The following is an 18,288-nucleotide window of genomic DNA, read 5'->3' as shown; positions in this document are numbered from 1 at the left end:
TTTCGCTTGCTGCGCGTCGGGTACAGCACCATTGGCCTGGTGATTTCAAATGAAACGAGAATCTTCGACAGACGAGAAAGATATGCAACCATGAATGCTCAGCACAGAGAGCGTAGATAGATGGTGTCGTGAAGTTGCTAGGACGACGTGAAGATGAGCCGATGGATACATTAGTGCAGATATTCGCACATTTCGAATATCCACTGATCATGGACTTCCAAGTTGTTCGCGGGGGTAGTGTACCATAGATCTCGTAGGCATCTGGCTCTGGAGAAACTACCTGTACTGATTCCTAGCGGCATCCACGCCGTACGAAACGTCGAGCAGGAGACAGAATAAAGAAACGATGATAATATCCAGCACCCAAGCCGTTTCGTGCAGTCCGATTTCGGTGGTTCGGTTCAAAGAAGGTGCGTGCAGGAGCCGGGAGGCCTGGTCTTGTGAAAGGATGAGCCTGGGAATCCAAATCTTCCGCGTGGGTTAGAGGATTAGGTGCACGGTATCTTTTCATCCATGATCGATCATCCAACCCTCAGGGTCTCGGATGCGCAAAAAGCTTCAAGTTAGACTGGACCCTTTGTAGGTTGGACCTTGTGATGCAAGCCCATGTGATGACCTTTAGAAATGCCATTTACCGGAGTAACCTGACGATCGCGAGTGAGTCCGCAGCCTTTTGCCTTAATACTTGTCTTACTCATTAAAATTGCCTTCCGGTTGCACCGCATCTCTAGAGTGTTTGGTCGATGTAAGTTGCCGCGCATCCGATGTGGTGTGGGCTGTTGGCTTGGAGTTGGATTTGCCCCTAGCGCATATCTGGTGTCATGCGTGAGATTTGGCATCTCGTTGCTGACCAGACTAAGACGCGTTGTGAAGCCTCACGGCTCATCACCCCGTATTCTCGGATGGAAGCGCCGCCGTGGTCGGGTATGACATAAGTTGCCCCCCCCGAGATGGATCAGATGGTGTTGGATGTTGCGCTAAGATAGGATAGGAATACTTGACTCTACTTAGCCCTGTTTTCCAGCTAGAAATCCCAGAATACACCACCAGTGGCAAGTGCTGAATCATATGGCCAGCTTCATTACATTGAGCTGTATTACGGAATAGAATTGATATCCCATGAGGAATAATGCACAAAGGGATTCACTGACCGGATTGGCCTAGCAGTCCGATATTGATGATACGCCCTGCATCTGCAGTTCTGCACGTCTCAGCGCAATTGATGCATCTCGACGTCCAACTTGGTCTTTACTTGGATGATGACGGGCCGTCAGACAGAAGTCAGAAGGCGGTGTGGAGCCATGGCTGGATTCCTGGTGAGATTGGTGTTCCAAAGTGTTCATGCATCTGCACAAATGCAGACAGAGGCTCTGGCAACCAAACGCCGCCAGTGGCCACCACCAATGCGGGTGATGATGCACTCCGGCCTGGTGATTGGATGGGCGCCCGCTGGGGTTATCAACACTGGTGAGGGGTCCCCATGACGAGACGCGAAGAGGGAGGGAGTGGCATCATGTGGGTCAGGGCTGGATATTACGTTGGTGATGAGAGTGGGGTGGAAGTGGTCCAAGAAGAAATATGGATGGACGGTTTGGGGATAAGGAGAATATAGGGTTTGTGATAGTAAAGGAATCGAGAATGGGTTATGAGGTGTGAGATATCTGTTGACAACTCAATCCTCGACAAAGAGGACGACGATAACGATGTTGAAATAGGATTCTCCTCGCAACACTGTGCATCTCGCTTCAATGTAGCTGGAGGGGTAAAACAGCAGTTGCTTCAATTGGACATGAACATGAATAATGAAACCTTTGAGGCATTGACGCTGAAGGAGTCCGAACGCGCATCGGATGGCTGACCATTCAACAGCTTCATATCAAACTTTCTTTCACACCAGACCACTCTGCATGCTGTGCGTAACTGCAAACCCCTCCAAGGCTCCAACTTCAACGATCCAATTCATCCAATCCTTTGCTGATGTTCCGGACCGACCGGCCTCAAATGCAGATCCCGTCAGCCGCCTCATATGCTCAGAATAATTACCGTGCTCTGTATGGCGCATTCCAAATGGACGAGATCAAGTCCTGATAATCTTATGCTCATCAACTCCGTCTATTCCCTTCTATTATCTAATCTCTCCTGACGGACATGAATGCTGTTGTCCGATGATCGCTGGTGTCAGGCCAATATCACTCGACCGTTTGATATCCATATTCCATGCCCCATAGTCTCGAGGTTCCCTCAATCCCAGTCTAGCCGTTAACTACCGTGGCTATCGTCCAGGGAGGGAGACAAAGGATAGCGCGCCAGGCCGCCAGCACGGCACGATCCCGTCCGTTCGGATCCAGCGCAATCTCCCTGTTGCAACGAACCGTCCTAGCCTCTTGGGTGCCCGAGATAGTCGAGAAATATCGTGTGTCTGTCGACTTGTTGAGCAGGGAGACGTCTAGACGACGCCATTTCGGTGCAAGACCCTGCTCGAGCGAGGACTTGGGGGTACCTATTAGCGAATTTCAAGCGTGCATCCTGTACTTCCTGCGTAATAGTAAGGTCTTTGCTCTTGAGGGTGTGGGCGGCTGCATACGTCCAATCCACTCAGAATCCAGCCCTCACGGTCTCTCGTGCACCTCCATTGGTTCTCCGTGCGAAGTTGCCCGCATCGACGCATCCTGCGAGATTCGCTCTCTCGCGTCGAGGAGGAGTCGAAAGGGTTATCGAATCAAGCCACTCAATTGCAGATCGATTCTATTCCATCGTCGGATCCGCCACCCCTCAGTCTTCAGTCGATCCTCTTTGAACCTTTGAACCGATTGTTCGACGGTTCTTTGTTCATCAGTTGGTATTGCCCGTATTGAGCATCGCGGGTGGGACAGCAGACAGGGGATCATCCCAACTCCCCCAGTCTTCTCTCCATCGGCCCATCCATATCGCTGCCACACTGACCACCTGCACGGCTGCACCACATCGTCCAGTCCCCATCACCGGCAGCCATATTATTATTCTTCCTTGACCCCCAGTCCAATCCGATATCACCGTCCACCATCCCTATTCCCCTCCTCTTCCTCCTCCCTCCTCCTCGACATATCTCGACGGCGTGGTGCTGCTGAGAAACGAGTGCATCCCATCACCTCAATTGCATCTCATTGCATCGCCGTTACATCCCATTAACTTCTCTAGTCCTTCCTTTGCCTTTGGGTTCCCTTCACTTGACTTGTGGCGTGTACGTATTGACGATCTCCTTGTCGGATAGGTTTGTTTGGTGGAGCCAAACAGCCAATCTTTACCGGCTTCTGCCACCATTCTACCCTCCACTACGTCGTGTTGGAAGATCTGACCATATTGTGGCCGGTTTGCTCACGTTGATCAGTTTTCGGTATCTCAGGCGGTCACCTCTAGCCTCTTTTCGCCTTCCTCTCGAACTTCGCGCTCCTTTTGCGGCCTCATACCCCGCCGATATCGATAGACCCTGAATCCATTCCACTCTTTCTTCTTCAACTCCCTCCGAATAGACACTCTCCAACTCCATATCGTCTCGTTGCCGCCTCCCATGTGCGCGACGCTTGCACGGCGATAAAAGATGAACACCGAAGATGGGCAAATCTTCATAAAGGTACGGCTGAATCCCCTTTGCAGATGACTGCGGACTCAACGGGAGATGCAAGGCTCTCATAGATAAAGACCGTCGACATTAACATCACGTACAGAACTTAGCGTCATTCGTACGGACGCACGAGAAAGCTCTCGCAAACGCCCTCCAACTTCAGCGAAACCAACGGCCTCATGGATCGAGTTCGCAGGCTACTGGCAGTATGCCGGTCATGCCAACCACTCCTCAATCCTCGTCCGCCTCGCTTGCGTCGGCGCTGTCCCTCCCATATCTAAGCTTCACATCCTACAACCTCAAGCCGGCGAAACTCACGCTGACTCCACACCATCTGTTCTACCTTCTCTCACGATTTGAAGAACTGGGGGTGCAAGTTGGGCCCATGAATGTGCGGCTGGAGAATATCCATACCGACGTGTCGCCCACGAACTATGTCTCGTTCCTGAACCAGGCACAGAGAAAGAAGTCACGAGGACCGTCCGACCGAGATTCGATCCATTCGGTTTCGAGCATGAGGAGCGTCATGTCAGGAATGTCATCGTTCTGGTCGAGCTTGGGGTTCAGGAAAGACTCCAAGTCGGAAAAACAGAAAGCAGCCATCAAGGAAGATCTTCGATACCTATACTCAGCGTTCACCAAGATTCCGTGCCTTCGACTCTCCCCCGACCACAAAGCGCCTCTTATCGCCGGCTACGAAGAGTTTCCTTTCGATTCGGCCGTTCCGCTGTTCGCTTTTAAGAACCTCGGCGCCCTCGAGATCTACGACGTCGACTTCCGACAGTTCTATGGGTGGGACCGCTTGGCGGAACAACTACGAAGCCTTACCGTAAAACGTGGCGGAGTAGATGACCCTGCGGACCTCCTCATCAACATCGTCCTGGATGATATGGACCGACGGAGACGTCGTTCCGCAAAGGGACAATCCTCACCCGTTCTTCCTGTCCCTGGCTCCAGCCCAGCGCTGAAGAGCGCCGAACTGCACAAGCAAGGCTCGACTCCGAATTCGTTGGGCTCCGAAACCGCTCTGGCCGTCGCGAGCCCACAACGGGAATCGATCGGTCGTACCGGCTCGACGGGATCGACAATATCTCAACGGACGGCTCGACCGCGACAGCGGAGCGTGTCTCCTATGCGAGGCGGCCACAGCTCTCGACCCACGTCGAGCAACTTCGGGCGGAATAGCACTGCGACTCTTCGTCGGTCGTCCGGGAGTTCAGGGTCCAGTCTTCCCTCTGGTACCCCCCGAGGAAGCTCGACGAACTTGTTGTCCCTGAACTACTTTCCATCGACTAAGTGGAGGTTCCTACGGCATCTGAGCCTTGCTGATAATGGGATGACATCGCTCAACGCCGCCAGCTTCGCTCCGGTTGCGAATACCCTACAGAGCTTGGACTTGTCGTCGAACCTGTTCACCGAGATCCCGGATGCCTTGTCATCACTCGTGGCGCTCCGTGCTCTAAACCTTTCGAACTGCATGATCGGGTCGCTGCATTCACTCCTCAGAAACCCCCTTCCGGCCATTTCGACGCTCAATCTCCGTGGCAATCGACTTCGATCGTTGGCTGGGATCGAACGGTTATTATCGCTGCAACGTGTTGACTTCCGGGACAACAAGCTCAGCGATCCGACCGAACTGGCCCGCTTGACCGGAGTGCCCGAGATCCAAGAACTCTTCGTGAACCGCAACCCATTTACGCGAACTCACAGCAACTACCGCGTCACCATCTTCAACCTGTTCCGAGCCACCCCCGGATTCATCGAAGACATCATCATCGACTCGACCCTCCCGAGCTATTCGGAGCGGAAACAGCTCGTCGATCGCGCTCCATTACCACCGAACCTACCCGTCAAACGCGTGGTCGACTCCATGCCTCCCCCACCCATTCCTCCACCAAAAGATACCCCCCCACGACCCGAGGAAGCCGAGACCATTCGACCGCTCGAAATGCCCGAGACGCCGACCCGCCGCTCGTCGAAATACGCGCATGGCCGCACCCGCTCCGACGGGCAACTCCTCTCCTCGGGATCCCACCGACGACGTAAAGGGACCCGCAGACGAATCGTCGAGCTCTCCCGCAACGAGGCCGGCGGAATGAGCGAGACGCTCCCTATCCCCACCGAGTCCTCCTCGCGTGTCGCCACCGACGCGCCCCACGACCCCAGCCAGCCGCCGAACATCTCCTCGATCGACTCCGCATACGGCGGTAGCCCGGACCTCTCCACGTCGCCTCTTCCGCTCCGCTCGCATGGCACCCCTGCCGCGAGTAGTAATGTAGATAACGACCCTCTCACCGACTCTACGAATCCTGCAACCACCTCCAAGGCTGATCGACCCGCTCTCCCCGCCCTCGACACGTTCGTGCAGACCCCACCACGAACTCAGCCGTCTTCGCAGCCTCCACCACCTACCAATCCTCCCCGACTCCTCGCCGCTTCTCCTCCTATACCCCCACAACCGCAGCAACAACCACAGTCACAGTCACAGCCACAACCACAGCCGCAACTACAGCAACAACCACCACAACCCCCGCAACAATCCCCCCAATCCCAACCCTCCCCACACCATTCCCTCCCCACTGACGACCCCTCCTCCGCCTACCGCCGCAAAATCTCCGCCCTCCGCGCCGACCTCGGTCCCGGGTGGCTCAGCGCGCTCAGCGACGACACCTGGGACTCCGAGACGCACAACAAGCCGGCCTCCACCAAGCCGCCCGAGGCCGGACCCGCCACCACCGGGCGCGGATCTGGCTCTAGTAGCGCGAACCGCAGTTTGAGTAACTCCGGGACGCTGAGCATGAGTACAGGCGGGGTGATGCCGGCGGATGTGGCGGCGGGGCATGGGGGCATGGAGGGGATGGGGATTGTTGGGGTGGGGGGACGGACGTTGGGGTAGGTGAGGATTGAGGATGATGGAGAGGGATGAGGGTAAAAGGGGTGCATATGATGGCGTTATGAATGGGATTTATGGTCTGGGTGGAGCAAAATGCATTTGGATATTTGTTGTCGTTTTGCGTTGCTTTGGTCGCTGGTACTGTTCCTGTTCCTGCTACTGTTTCTCGTCCCTGTTTTTCCGGTTCCGACATCTTCTCTCATGATGTTTTCCTCGTCTAATCGTCTCCTGTTTCGAATTCCTTGTCTTTCTCCCTCGATACCACCGCCTCCCGCCGTCCCTGTATTTCTACCCCCTTCCCGACATTTTGTTCGCGTACAGGATATCCCGGTCACCGGCGGGACCAATCGCAAACGCGGAGACATTGTCTTGTCCCTGGGTTTTGTTTTTGTTCGAGGAATTATTACCTTGCAACGTTATCGATATCCTGGGTGGACTGCATTGTGCCGTTTTTCTGTTTTCGATATAGACGGGAATGGGAAACGCGGCGCGGCGCTGGGCTGTGTTGCTCGATGTTAGGTTGGACGGAATTCCTTCGCGGTAATATGCGACACGGCCTGATTGACGGAGAGATGATTCTTGATATCACAGCGGTGCGTTTTTCCGTGTTTCGGCTCGCTGATCTACGGTTTCTCTGTTCTGCACCATATCCGACGGGTTTCTTCCTCTTTTTTCCGTTATTGGCAGTGCGGGTTTTTTCTCGCTGCATCGTTCGGAGTAGTCGATCTGATGGAGACTGCAACGGCATGAGATATGGTACTTTACGGTGAAATGCATTTCGCATGAATTGAATCGGAATGGTTGTTCGATGGTCTTTCCGGTGCCGCTCTCTGCTTCCTTTCCAGTGATAACTCCCGTGATGCGTCCATCGAACCAATGCGTCCATTGACCTGGGCGACATCCTTTGCCAGTCCTATCTAGTTAGCGGAACCGAGGATTCCCCCCTCCCGCGTGGAGCGAATGATATGTGCCCCCCTTGATGTCCCTCGGATTGGATGGAATAGGCGCCAGGTACCATGCAGCAGATGTCGAAAGTAGATGCATACATATATAAGCGAATGACACCTTAGGTAGGAGCTGTCGAAGTGGAACAGGAGGTTAATGGACTCGTTTATGGATGAATAGGAGTTGAGGGGTTGTGCAGCACTACGTTTCTAGCGGGCTGAGATTCACATGCATAGACGGATGGCATTGTGGTCGGCGGTATAGGATTGTGTGAATTCCATTCATTGCTTGATCTGAATATAGAATCAGGTACCTACTGCAGTGATACATGACACTCCACAGCTTCAACGTCGTGGGAAACGCCACATGCGCGTGGTTTACAGTATGTTCCCAGAACATACCAGCAAGGACCAAACCTTTATGTACGCAGAAGGGGTGACTTCCGTACTTAAGTGGCAACGATTGAAGCTATTATTGATGTCTAACGGCCGGTGGGGCATTGTTCACAGTCAATGCAGGAGATAATTGGATGAGAGGTGGTGATGGTCCCCGGTTGATGTATGGCTTCCCCGTGGGGGAGATTTGTTGTCATTCTGACCGGTTGAGATGATGGGATTCCGTCGGGCACCGGGCGGTGGAATGTGGGACTCAGCACTCTCCGAAGGGTTGGATGGTGCTCTGTTGCTTCGTCTCAGCTACGATGGTTATGATTGTAGAGATATGATTCGTTTCCAAATAGAATGATATACCGTAAACGATCTGATGTATGTACATTTACATAGTACGGAATAGTGTAGTGTATTCCACAAGGAACATAACTTAATTAAGCCTGTAACTTGTAAGTTAAGCACCGGAGGATTAGTAAGAGTTATTATTCCCGATTGCGTGTCAAATGTCAAGCGTCAACTCTGAACTCGCGCTTCAACACTCAGTCCTGAAACGGCGTGAGCACAACTGACAACGTCTTCCTCTTCTCACTCTTTCTTGAAAATCATCCCTCTCACATCCATATCCACCTCCATCCCATTGATCGGGAGCTGTCCAACCCACACATATCGAGCTTCGACCTGTGTCATCCTTGCCCGAAACCACCATTCTTGAGCCTCGACCACCAATTCCCCGGTCTCCCCCTTCAAAGTTCAAAGCACCAGACACACACCACTCACCACAGGAGAGTGGATCTTTGTCACTGCCACAGCCTCCTCCGCCCCCTTCTCGACTCCCTCCTCTCCTGTCCCCTTCACGACAAAACAACTCTTTCACTTCACCTGAATTCCTGACGAGAACCTTTACAAGGCATAACTCCATTGCTCAACATCATCGTCTGCTAGTAACTTAGCAACACGCCATCCAGCCTGATCCCTAGTGCCTGTTGGCCCTTTCCGTTAGTCTCCTGCTCCGTCCATTTCCCAGAAGGCGAAAAAAATCAACAACGCCCCTCATCCAACCAGAGCTGATCCACCGCCCTTCCCAATCCTTCCATCAATCCATCATCCATCGTGCTCTGCTCGACTTCCTCACTCGACTCCGTCGTCTACCTCGTTGAACATACATCCTGCACCACCCGCACACATCCTCCTCCAAATCGCTCATCGTCGCCAGATTCCAGCTTTCACCGGTTTTTGCAACCTTTCACCATCACGTCGCGTGAGATTTTGTTGAGTCCACAAGAACCGGCCGCCTAATACCAACAACCACTCCGATCTCCGAAAATTCGAATCGCCAGCCTTACAAACGAATCGCTTGATAGAGACAGTCGCGCCTCGACCATTCTGTTACACAGCGCTTAACCTGTTGAAGCGGATCCCTTGACGTCTCGCTTTTCCATCAATCCGGTATGTTGGTTTCGTCTCTATGCACTCGGCTCCCTACCTTGGCATGCTAGCCCAGCCCTAAACTCAATCAAACACCACGATGCAGCTGAGCGCCGTGCCATGCGCTTTCTATCAACGTTTCGGAACTGACATAGGAATTCATTGCAGCTCAGTGTTGAAGTCGACCCCGAAAGAGAGAAACACATCAATAACACACGCGGATTCTCTCGGCTGCAGCGACCGAGGCCGGTTGGGGATCGCTACGCCTCGTTTCTCTCTCCTCTCTCCTCTCTCCTTCCTCCTTTTGTCCTCCTTTCTTCCTCGCGTTTCCCGCTTTTCTCTCGTTTCTCGAACTGAGCCACCATGGCGGACCAAAATGACGTCGATCTCGATTCCATCATAGACCGTTTGTTGGAGGTGAGGGGCAGCAGGCCCGGAAAACAGGTGCAGTTGCTCGAGACGGAAATCCGCTTTCTATGCACCAAGGCTCGTGAGATTTTCATCTCGCAGCCGATTCTGCTGGAATTGGAGGCGCCGATTAAGGTGAGCTCCACGCGTTTGATTCTGATGGCGGACATCTGCGGCTGACACCGGTTTTGACGTAGATCTGTGGTGATATCCATGGCCAATACTACGACCTCCTCCGCCTGTTTGAATACGGTGGTTTCCCCCCGGAAGCAAATTACCTGTTCCTGGGCGATTACGTCGATCGAGGAAAGCAGTCCTTGGAGACCATCTGCTTGCTCTTGGCATATAAGATCAAGTACCCCGAAAATTTCTTCATCCTACGCGGCAACCACGAATGCGCCTCGATCAACCGCATATACGGGTTCTACGATGAATGCAAACGGCGGTACAACATCAAACTGTGGAAGACCTTCACCGATTGCTTCAATTGCCTACCCATCGCGGCCATCATCGACGAGAAGATTTTCACCATGCATGGCGGCTTGAGCCCGGATCTCAATTCCATGGAGCAGATTCGCCGCGTCATGCGACCTACGGATGTAAGTTTTCACCGTTCCTTTAGTGTGGCGCTACCGGCCTTTTCCGGGTTTCGCAAGGGTATCCACTCTCAGAGGGAACCCGTCCCTTGTGCGATACACTAACGTGACTTCAGATCCCCGACTGTGGACTCCTATGTGATCTGCTATGGTCCGATCCAGACAAGGACATTACCGGGTGGAGTGAGAACGACCGCGGCGTCTCGTTCACCTTTGGACCGGACGTTGTCAGTCGATTCTTGCAGAAGCACGATATGGACCTCATCTGCCGAGCGCATCAAGTAGTGGAGGACGGCTACGAGTTCTTCTCGAAGCGTCAGCTTGTCACGCTGTTCAGCGCGCCAAACTATTGCGGCGAATTTGATAACGCCGGTGCCATGATGAGTGTAGACGAAAGTCTGCTATGCTCGTTCCAGGTATGTCTCCCTCCAACCCCCTCCCCCCAAATGGCTAGCCGCGACTGACTCCGGTTTCCCACCAGATCCTAAAACCAGCCGAGAAGAAACAAAAGTACGTCTACGGTGGCCTAGGCACAGGCAGACCCACCACTCCTCCGCGAAAGCAGACCAAGAAGAAATGAACACCTTACGAACTTCCACGTGCAGCAGGTTCGGGCGGAGATAATCCATCACCCACACACACAAACTTCCCCGCCAAACGCCGCCGTTCGCCCGCCACCCCATCCCGACCGTTTCGAAACCCGCACGTTTTCCCCCTCATACGAATGTTAGAGTCCTTCCTTCCCCCTATACGAATTATTCCCAACAGACAGACCCTTTCCATTCAGCGACGCGTTACGACCCCGGTCTCCATCCTTGTATCTTTCTCGGCTTCCTCGGGTCCTCTTCTCCCGTATCTCGGTTATTTTGCGCTCGGAATGCGCTATGGCTGTACGACTAGCTCCGGCAACGTCTCGGCCGCGCGTTCCTCGGCATCCCCGGTTCCCATCACATCGGCATGAAGAACTGAACCCACCCCCGCAACGGCCGAACGACCTCGTTTTAGCTCTCCTTGGGACGCGCAAGATATCCGCCATCGGCATTGTCACGGGACTGAGCTCGATCATCAAGAACGTGGCACATGGTTGAGTTCCTGTTCACGCACCCCGGGGGCGTTTTCCCCAGCGGATGGATCGGATCGGATGGCGGCGGATAATGGGTACGGCATGGGAACCGCGCGACACACGAACACCGGACGGAGCAGGCGGGTAGCTAGACGGTGGAATGGGTGATGATTGGTGGTTGTTCGATTGAGGGTTGTTCGGTTCGGATCGGTTTGATGGTTGATGGGAAGGTGGTGGTGGTGGTGGTTGTAGGTTTTCCGAGGGGGTCATGAATCATTACCATGCTTTGTCTGGATGGCTGGTGTAGTAGTGGATGACAAGAGTAGCACACAAGCTTTGTATTTTGCGGAATTGGTATGGATAACGCGGGAATGCTTCATATCGCAGTTCACACTTCACACACGTGCTTGGTCGAATGGTGCGGATCTCGTGTCGATGCTCATATATGCTGCTACGAGACCGGTTCGTTCCGCTCCGTGCCGGCCTGGCTGCCAGTCTGACTGTCGTACGCTTTTTGGGGGATGAAAAGGGCTGGATGGAACCGAAAACGTGGGTGTCTATCGGTCTGTGTCTGTGATCTATCTCTTACCTGTTCTTGATTTGTCCCGCTATGTTCGCTCCTGATTCTTACGGCTTGTCTGTTTCCCGATCGTGCGGGTTTTTTTCTTGTCTCAGTTGACACCATTCAATCACGGTGACTGGTGAATTTCGGTTCTTCTCTCATCTTTTGCCTGTACTGGCCTGGTCTTGCCTTGATTGATACGATGTCAGATAAGGTACATATACGGAAGTTTTCGTTGTCGGGTGCGATGTCCTGCCACTCCGTTTACTCCCGTCCCGACGACGCCCCTCATACTGTTCCTACCGCTGCAGCTGGTTTTCCGCGATCAACAACCCAACGACGAAAACTGTACCTGTACACTCCACCTGCCCTACCTCCGTTCCCTCCTGTTTCAGGTACCACGATGGATGACCTATCATACACGGGGCGAGGTGCCTAGCCTCGTCACAGGTAGCCGGTGTTTCGGCTGAATCAACGATTTCTTAATACAAACGTGTCTCGCGACTAATGGGCAATGATGTGTGAGTGCGTGGATTGGGGTGGCGGTTGTGCCCGCCCTCTGGTCGGATACCAATTCGTAGGGACCGTCTTATGGAGACGTTGGAGAAGTGGTTGGATAGACTTTGCGTATCGGTCCGTATGATATCTTGTAGACCGGTAGATATTGATCGATCCGGCGCGGGTGAAAGGGAGGGCTGGAGTAGCTTGCCATTGCATGCTTTGTGCATGATCCTGTGTCGTATCATCCGATCAAATCTGTATTTACGTGCTGTCTTTAAAGACAATAGCGAGGAGCGGGCGATATGGCATGCTTGAACGAGGACAGGCAGGGGAGGCCTTGACATTGATTCTAGATTCCGCACATGAGACGACAGGTCCGCATCGATGGCGTGCAGGTCGTCAAACTCGTTACAACCATCACCAGTATTTTCAATGTCTATGTTAACAGCGTGACATCACACTCCGAGCACATTCTATAATTTGTAGTTTGATTTTAATTTTTTTTCCATGTATGACAATACACAGCGATATACATAAGTCCATCCCCACCCCATCCCTATTCCACCCGAACGCCATCAAACAAGAATGCTATCCAAACACCGCTTGCAGCCCGTGGATCCCCGTGATGAATGAACTGCATGATCTACGTAACTCGCTTCCGCCCGCCTCGACCGCTCGGGTCGACAGGGGTAAGAAACAGATAAAATGTGAGGGGAATTATGTTTCGTCGCATGGTGAACAAAAGGAATGACGCCGGCCTCCTGGCAGAGAGGATGCGCCTAGAAATCTTCGTCGAAGGCGAAGTCGCCCTTCATGGTGGCGGAGGGCGCGGGAGCGATGCCGTCGACGGGCTTCTCGTGGCGCTTCGTGCTCTCCATGACGCCAGCTTTCTGGTAGTCGCCGACGCGCTTCTCGAAGAAGTTGGTCTTGCCGGCGAGGGAGATGTTCTCCATGAAGTCGAAGGGGTTAGCGGAGTTGTAGTGGCGGGGCAGGCCGAGGGCGAGGAGCAGGCGGTCAGCGACGAACTCGATGTACTGGCACATGAGGTCGGAGTTCATGCCGAGCAGGCGGACGGGGAGGGCCTCGGTGAGGAACTCCTGCTCGATGGTGACCGCTTCGGTGATGATGCGGCGGACGGACTCGTCGGAGGGCTTGTTGCGGATGTGTTGGAAGAGGAGGCACGCGAAGTCGGTGTGCATGCCCTCGTCGCGGGAGATCAGCTCGTTGCTGAAGGTGAGGCCCGGCATCAGGCCGCGCTTCTTGAGCCAGAAGATGGAGGCGAAGGAGCCGCTGAAGAAGATGCCTTCGACGGCGGCGAAGGCGACGAGGCGGGAGGCGAAGGTGCTGTTCTTGTCGGAGATCCAGCGGAGGGCCCAGTCGGCCTTTTTGCGGATGCAGGGGACTGGGTAGGATCGTTAGAGATGTTGAACGCGAAACGACGCGTCGTAGACGTGGATGACTTACTGGTGTCGATGGCGTTAAAGAGGTAGGTCCGTTGCTTCGGCTCACTGATGTAGGTGTCGATGAGCAGCGAGTAGGTCTCGGAGTGGATGTTCTCCATCATGATCTGGAACCCGTAGAAGCATCGCGCTTCGGGGACCTGCACCTCGCCGCTGAAGCGCTCGACCAGGTTCTCGTTGACGATGCCGTCGGACGCGGCGAAGAAGGCGAGGACGTGTGAGATGAAGAATCGCTCGTCGTCGTTGAGTTTCTTGTTCCAGTCGTGTAGGTCTTTCGACAGGTCGATCTCTTCCGCCGTCCAGAACGATGCTTCGGCCTTCTTGTACATTTGCCAGATCTAAAGTAGAAACGTCGGGTTAGCGAGCCGGTCTTGGGTACCAAGCTGCGCGTGTTGGACGCGTCAACCAATTGGGCGGGTGATAATGACTCACCTCATGATATTTGATGGGGAACAGGACGAATCGCTGAGGGTTCTCTTGTAGGAGAGGCTCATATGCCTCCTCGGGTTTAATCGTGGCAGCGACCGATAGACTCGTCTCCTCCTTGGGAGGCTCCCACTCAGGAATACCCTTCACCGGGACAGCAACCTCCGCGTTCTCTTTGTCGGCAGGAGCAAAGTCGAGCTTCTTCACAGGTGAGTCGGCCATCTTGAGGCTCTCAATGCCAGCAGCAGCCTGTAAAACTCATCAGTCTCGTCGTGCCTCGCGGTACCGCCTCGCGTCAAAGTTGGGACGTACCGTCTTTGATGGAGTGGATTGAAGGGTGGACATGGTCGATGTGCGTTCTGACAGCAGCAATGAGCAGTACGAAGAGCACGAAGGAAGTATTGAAGTGCAGCAAAGATAATGGGAGAATTGTGTTGGTTGGTGGTGAAGATGTAGCAGAGAAGAACGCGCAGAACGCGTCGACTTTAAAGAGAGCGCGCCAAGAAGCTGAGACGCGCCTCGAGGGGTTGGGAGAGTTCGTCACGTGATATTTACCATCAGTGCATTCACGGTTGAGACACATCCCACTTTTGCAGACGCGTTTCCACGCGACGGTTCCACTTGAAAGTTTATTCCGCGATTGGAAATCAAGTTATGACTGGATTGATTTCCTTATTCTGCTATTTCGAGCTCTTAACACCGGTCTAATGGTGCTTGTTGTGGGTCTATGGCATCCCAATATGACGATGGCAGCATCTGATAACTGATTATTTACCTAATCTAATGCTCCCCATCTGCTAGAGCATATCCACAGTCGCAGAATCATCAATCGGCAGACAAATAGATATTCCGTAGTTTGAGAAATCCCATCCTCTACTCCATATCTCCCTAATCTAGACCTTACGCGTATATTCATCTGGGTCACACCCGTCACATCGCACCACTCTGCGCCGAGGCCGCCGACAATATTGCATTGCTAACTACCTAAGTACCCATGTTTGCAACACCGAAATTATGTCACCGCCTCGGGAGTCGGCCGTAGTTCGGTCTTTGAAGGCATTACTCGTGTCCATGAATGTCCCTGAGCCGTTCCCATAACTCATCCGATCCACCATCAAAGATTCGAAACGCGTCAGCGTCCAGAGCGGACACGGCGGTTGAACTACACTAGTACCTTGGTGGCGCTTGAGGGGCTCCTCCATAGCCTTGCTGCGGTGGGTAGCCCTGCTGTGGCGCTCCGCCACGGCCATAGCCCTGCGGCGGCTGCTGTCCCGCCTGTCCAGGATATCCACCCTGTTGCGGATACTGCTGCTGCGGCTGTTGGCCGGGATAGCCGCCTTGCTGAGGATATCCAGGCTGTTGGCCATGCTGCTGTCCATGCTGCGGCTGTTGTCCAGGATAGCCACCTTGCTGAGGATATCCAGGCTGCTGTCCGGGCTGTCCGTATTGTCCTTGAGGAGCACCGTGTTGTCCCTGAGGAGCACCGTATTGTCCCGCTGGAGGGGCGCCATATTGCCCAGGAGGAGGAGCACCGTACTGTCCAGCCGGCGGGGCGCCATACCCCCCTTGCTGGACCGGCGGGCGTCCACCGGCGCCCTTCTCATCTTTCCGATCGTACGAGTGGTCGATCGCGCCCAGCAAGAGCTTGACGATCCACAATTCGGGGGAGAGATCGATGGGCGGCGACGCGCGCGCCATCTCGGCGGACTCGTTCTCGTAGTTACTGGTGCAGTCGATCATGCCGCCGACGATGGGGTCGCTGTCGAGCTTGCTGAGGAACGCGGTGGCGCCCTGGTCGTTGCCGACCTGGGCAAACTGGTACGCGACGGCGCCGGGGCCGTACTGGGTGCGCTGGAGCTCGCTGGCCGCATTCTTGATGGCGTCGAAGACCGCGTTCTGAGGCTCGCCCGCGGGCTGGCCGTCGGTGACGGCGATGACCAGCACGGGTTTGCGGAGTTGGCCCGAGCGGGCTTTGGCGATGACCAACGGTTCGATGACCTTGTTACGCAGCTCGGTGCCCATCGGGGTCAGGCCCTTGAATTGAACCGATTGCATGAGGCTCTCGACCTGCTGTTCGGATCGGATGCCGTCGGTGGCTTGGGGGGGTGGAACGCTGTTCATGAAGCGGACGCTGACGCCGTCGTCATCGAAGAGAGTCGCGGCACTGGAGACACGTTCGAGGATGAGGCGGAGGTCCTTGATGCGCTCGCCGTTTTCTTCGAACTGCATCGAGCCAGAATCGTCTGGCAGATATCAGAATCGAATCCTCCAAGGGAAATTCCAGGAATTAAACTAACCGATATAGAGAACGATGTCGTACAACCCTAACTTCACCAAGTCACCTCCAACTTCCCGAGGTATTCTCCATTTCGCGCAGAGGCCATCGACTTGCTGCGTGGCCTTCTGTGCAAGCATGTCAAGCGCCGGCGAGTTGGGCGGGTAAAACGCCTGCAAGCCGCGCTCCTGAACAGTCTGCTGGAGCGACTGCTTGTAGACTCCGGCGTTCACAGGAGGACCCGCTGGAGGGGCGCCGTACTGGCCGCCCTGTGGAGGAGGTTGACCATAGCCAGGTTGTTGACCCTATACGGAAACTGTCGTCAGCGTTGTGATCAATGTCGGTCAATGAATACCTTGCAATCATGAGTCAAAGCATCGTCGACGAACATAGGCTGGCTGTTGCGGCTGTCCTCCATATTGTGGCTGCTGTCCTCCATATTGTGGCTGCTGTCCTCCGTATTGGGGCTGGCCTCCGTATTGGGGTTGCTGTTGCTGTCCATATTGCTGCTGTTGATAAGCTTGTGGTTGCTGATAACTTTGCGGTTGCTGTGGATATCCGGATGGTTGCTGTCCGTATGGCTGCTGAGGAGCCGGAGATCCATATGCCTGGTACTGCGATCCTTGAGGATTGGCTGGCGGCGGCCGATTATACATCGCTTGTGGCTGAGGAGATTGCAACGATGGAGGTAACGATGAAGCGGAGGATGTTGGATAGGGTGGTTGTCCTGCGGATGGTCGGTTGAGTGGCATTTTCGATCCGGGGCTCCGCTGAAAGCTCTTCAATGATGCCAGAAGCTCTCGGGCACTCCTACAAGGATCGGGTCGGTCGCACACGAGTTGGTGAGACGGTAGCAGGCAGAATCGAGTCGCACCGGACGGAAAAAAAGTATACGTAGCCAACTGTGGCGTCTTGGTAACTTCGCTCTCGCAACGTGGTTTGCGTTGAAGTTTCGGTCACAGCAGTCGGAGCGCCGGGACGAAGGATGACGAACACAGGTGGCGAAGACCGCAGCCCAACAAGCCCAACAGCGCGCGAACAAGGAACTAACAGCAAATGACATGGAAGGGATGCGCTTACACTTCCTGGAAACGCTTGGTACTGCGCCTGACCCGGCTAAGCTCCCGTTAGCTTTAGCGACGGTGCTGTCGGGGGAGGAATGAGCTCACATAACCTGGTTTCCCTCCCTGAGCTCCTGGAGGCCCGCCTGGAGGGGGAGGTCCGCCTGGATATCCACCGTATCCTCCCGGTGGTGCACCTCCTGGCGCACCTCCTTGCGCGGCTGCGAGTTTGGATGCTAACTGGAGAGGAAAGCGTCAGTCATGGCATTCACGACATTCGGAACGTGAGCGCGAGAGGGGTTTCCGCCAGAGCCGACTGTGTATATAAGGATCGGCTCGATGAATGGGTCTATCCATGGCTTGTGTTCTGCGGCGCTGGGAAGTACCAAGAACCAGGGAAGGAGGGGTAACGGAAAGAGTCTCGGAAAAAGGGGACTTGGACTTACTCCCATTGCAACTGCGGGTTGAATATCGTGCTGATTGAAAGGCAGATGGATCAAGTTTGTAAAACCCGAAGAAACAAAAGAATTGAAAGCTAATGTTTATGAAAAGTCTCAACTTCAAGTGGGCTGACGATGACAGCCCTCCCCAAGTTTGCTGAAATGACCTGTGACGCCAGGAGGTGGGGCACCGGGGATCGACCCCTCCACCAAACTTGCACCGCCTCCTTCAGCCTTGCCTAT

General features: G+C 54.3%; 6 protein-coding genes across 6 annotated transcripts; 2 read left to right on the top strand and 4 right to left on the bottom strand.

The window, feature by feature from the left end:
* Positions 1-3,577: 3,577 nt before the first annotated feature.
* P152DRAFT_496222 (uncharacterized protein) lies at positions 3,578-6,720 on the top strand (the record flags this gene model as incomplete). Its single annotated transcript, XM_033682249.1, has 3 exons — positions 3,578-3,610; positions 3,705-5,462; positions 5,523-6,720. The coding sequence occupies 3 exons, from the start codon at positions 3,578-3,580 to the stop codon at positions 6,495-6,497; spliced, it is 2,766 nt and encodes a 921-aa protein (XP_033537242.1). The 3' UTR covers positions 6,498-6,720.
* Positions 6,721-8,351: 1,631 nt separating this feature from the next.
* P152DRAFT_455327 (uncharacterized protein) lies at positions 8,352-9,178 on the bottom strand. The gene is made up of 2 exons (XM_033678767.1): positions 9,042-9,178; positions 8,352-8,823 (listed from the first exon to the last, which is right to left on the bottom strand). The coding sequence occupies exon 2, from the start codon at positions 8,745-8,747 to the stop codon at positions 8,361-8,363; it is 387 nt and encodes a 128-aa protein (XP_033537241.1). The 5' UTR covers positions 8,748-8,823; positions 9,042-9,178; the 3' UTR covers positions 8,352-8,360.
* Positions 9,179-9,616: 438 nt separating this feature from the next.
* P152DRAFT_390266 (serine/threonine-protein phosphatase PP1) lies at positions 9,617-10,837 on the top strand (the record flags this gene model as incomplete). Its single annotated transcript, XM_033676035.1, has 4 exons — positions 9,617-9,796; positions 9,859-10,260; positions 10,374-10,673; positions 10,739-10,837. 4 exons carry the CDS (start codon positions 9,617-9,619, stop codon positions 10,835-10,837), a joined length of 981 nt encoding a protein of 326 aa, XP_033537240.1.
* Positions 10,838-12,678: 1,841 nt separating this feature from the next.
* P152DRAFT_479515 (uncharacterized protein) lies at positions 12,679-14,674 on the bottom strand. Its single transcript, XM_033681720.1, has 4 exons — positions 14,582-14,674; positions 14,276-14,518; positions 13,848-14,181; positions 12,679-13,785 (listed from the first exon to the last, which is right to left on the bottom strand). Exons 1-4 carry the CDS (start codon positions 14,612-14,614, stop codon positions 13,163-13,165), a joined length of 1,233 nt encoding a protein of 410 aa, XP_033537239.1. The 5' UTR covers positions 14,615-14,674; the 3' UTR covers positions 12,679-13,162.
* A 562-nt stretch (positions 14,675-15,236) lies between these two features.
* On the bottom strand, positions 15,237-18,092 carry P152DRAFT_190474 (uncharacterized protein). Its single transcript, XM_033674252.1, has 5 exons — positions 18,052-18,092; positions 17,714-17,845; positions 17,419-17,660; positions 16,567-16,849; positions 15,237-16,512 (listed from the first exon to the last, which is right to left on the bottom strand). Exons 3-5 carry the CDS (start codon positions 17,605-17,607, stop codon positions 15,437-15,439), a joined length of 1,548 nt encoding a protein of 515 aa, XP_033537238.1. The 5' UTR covers positions 17,608-17,660; positions 17,714-17,845; positions 18,052-18,092; the 3' UTR covers positions 15,237-15,436.
* P152DRAFT_455319 (uncharacterized protein) lies at positions 17,750-18,244 on the bottom strand. The gene is made up of 2 exons (XM_033678766.1): positions 18,158-18,244; positions 17,750-18,105 (listed from the first exon to the last, which is right to left on the bottom strand). Exon 2 carries the CDS (start codon positions 18,055-18,057, stop codon positions 17,842-17,844), a length of 216 nt encoding a protein of 71 aa, XP_033537237.1. The 5' UTR covers positions 18,058-18,105; positions 18,158-18,244; the 3' UTR covers positions 17,750-17,841.
* Positions 18,245-18,288: the final 44 nt, after the last annotated feature.

The sequence above is a fragment of the Eremomyces bilateralis genome (genome assembly GCF_010015585.1).
Source record: "Eremomyces bilateralis CBS 781.70 unplaced genomic scaffold P152scaffold_3, whole genome shotgun sequence".
In the NCBI taxonomy this organism is placed as follows: Eukaryota; Fungi; Ascomycota; class Dothideomycetes; order Eremomycetales; family Eremomycetaceae; genus Eremomyces; species Eremomyces bilateralis.
The sequence above is the reverse complement of the archived record's forward strand: the minus strand, read 5'-3'. Positions and strand labels throughout refer to the sequence as shown.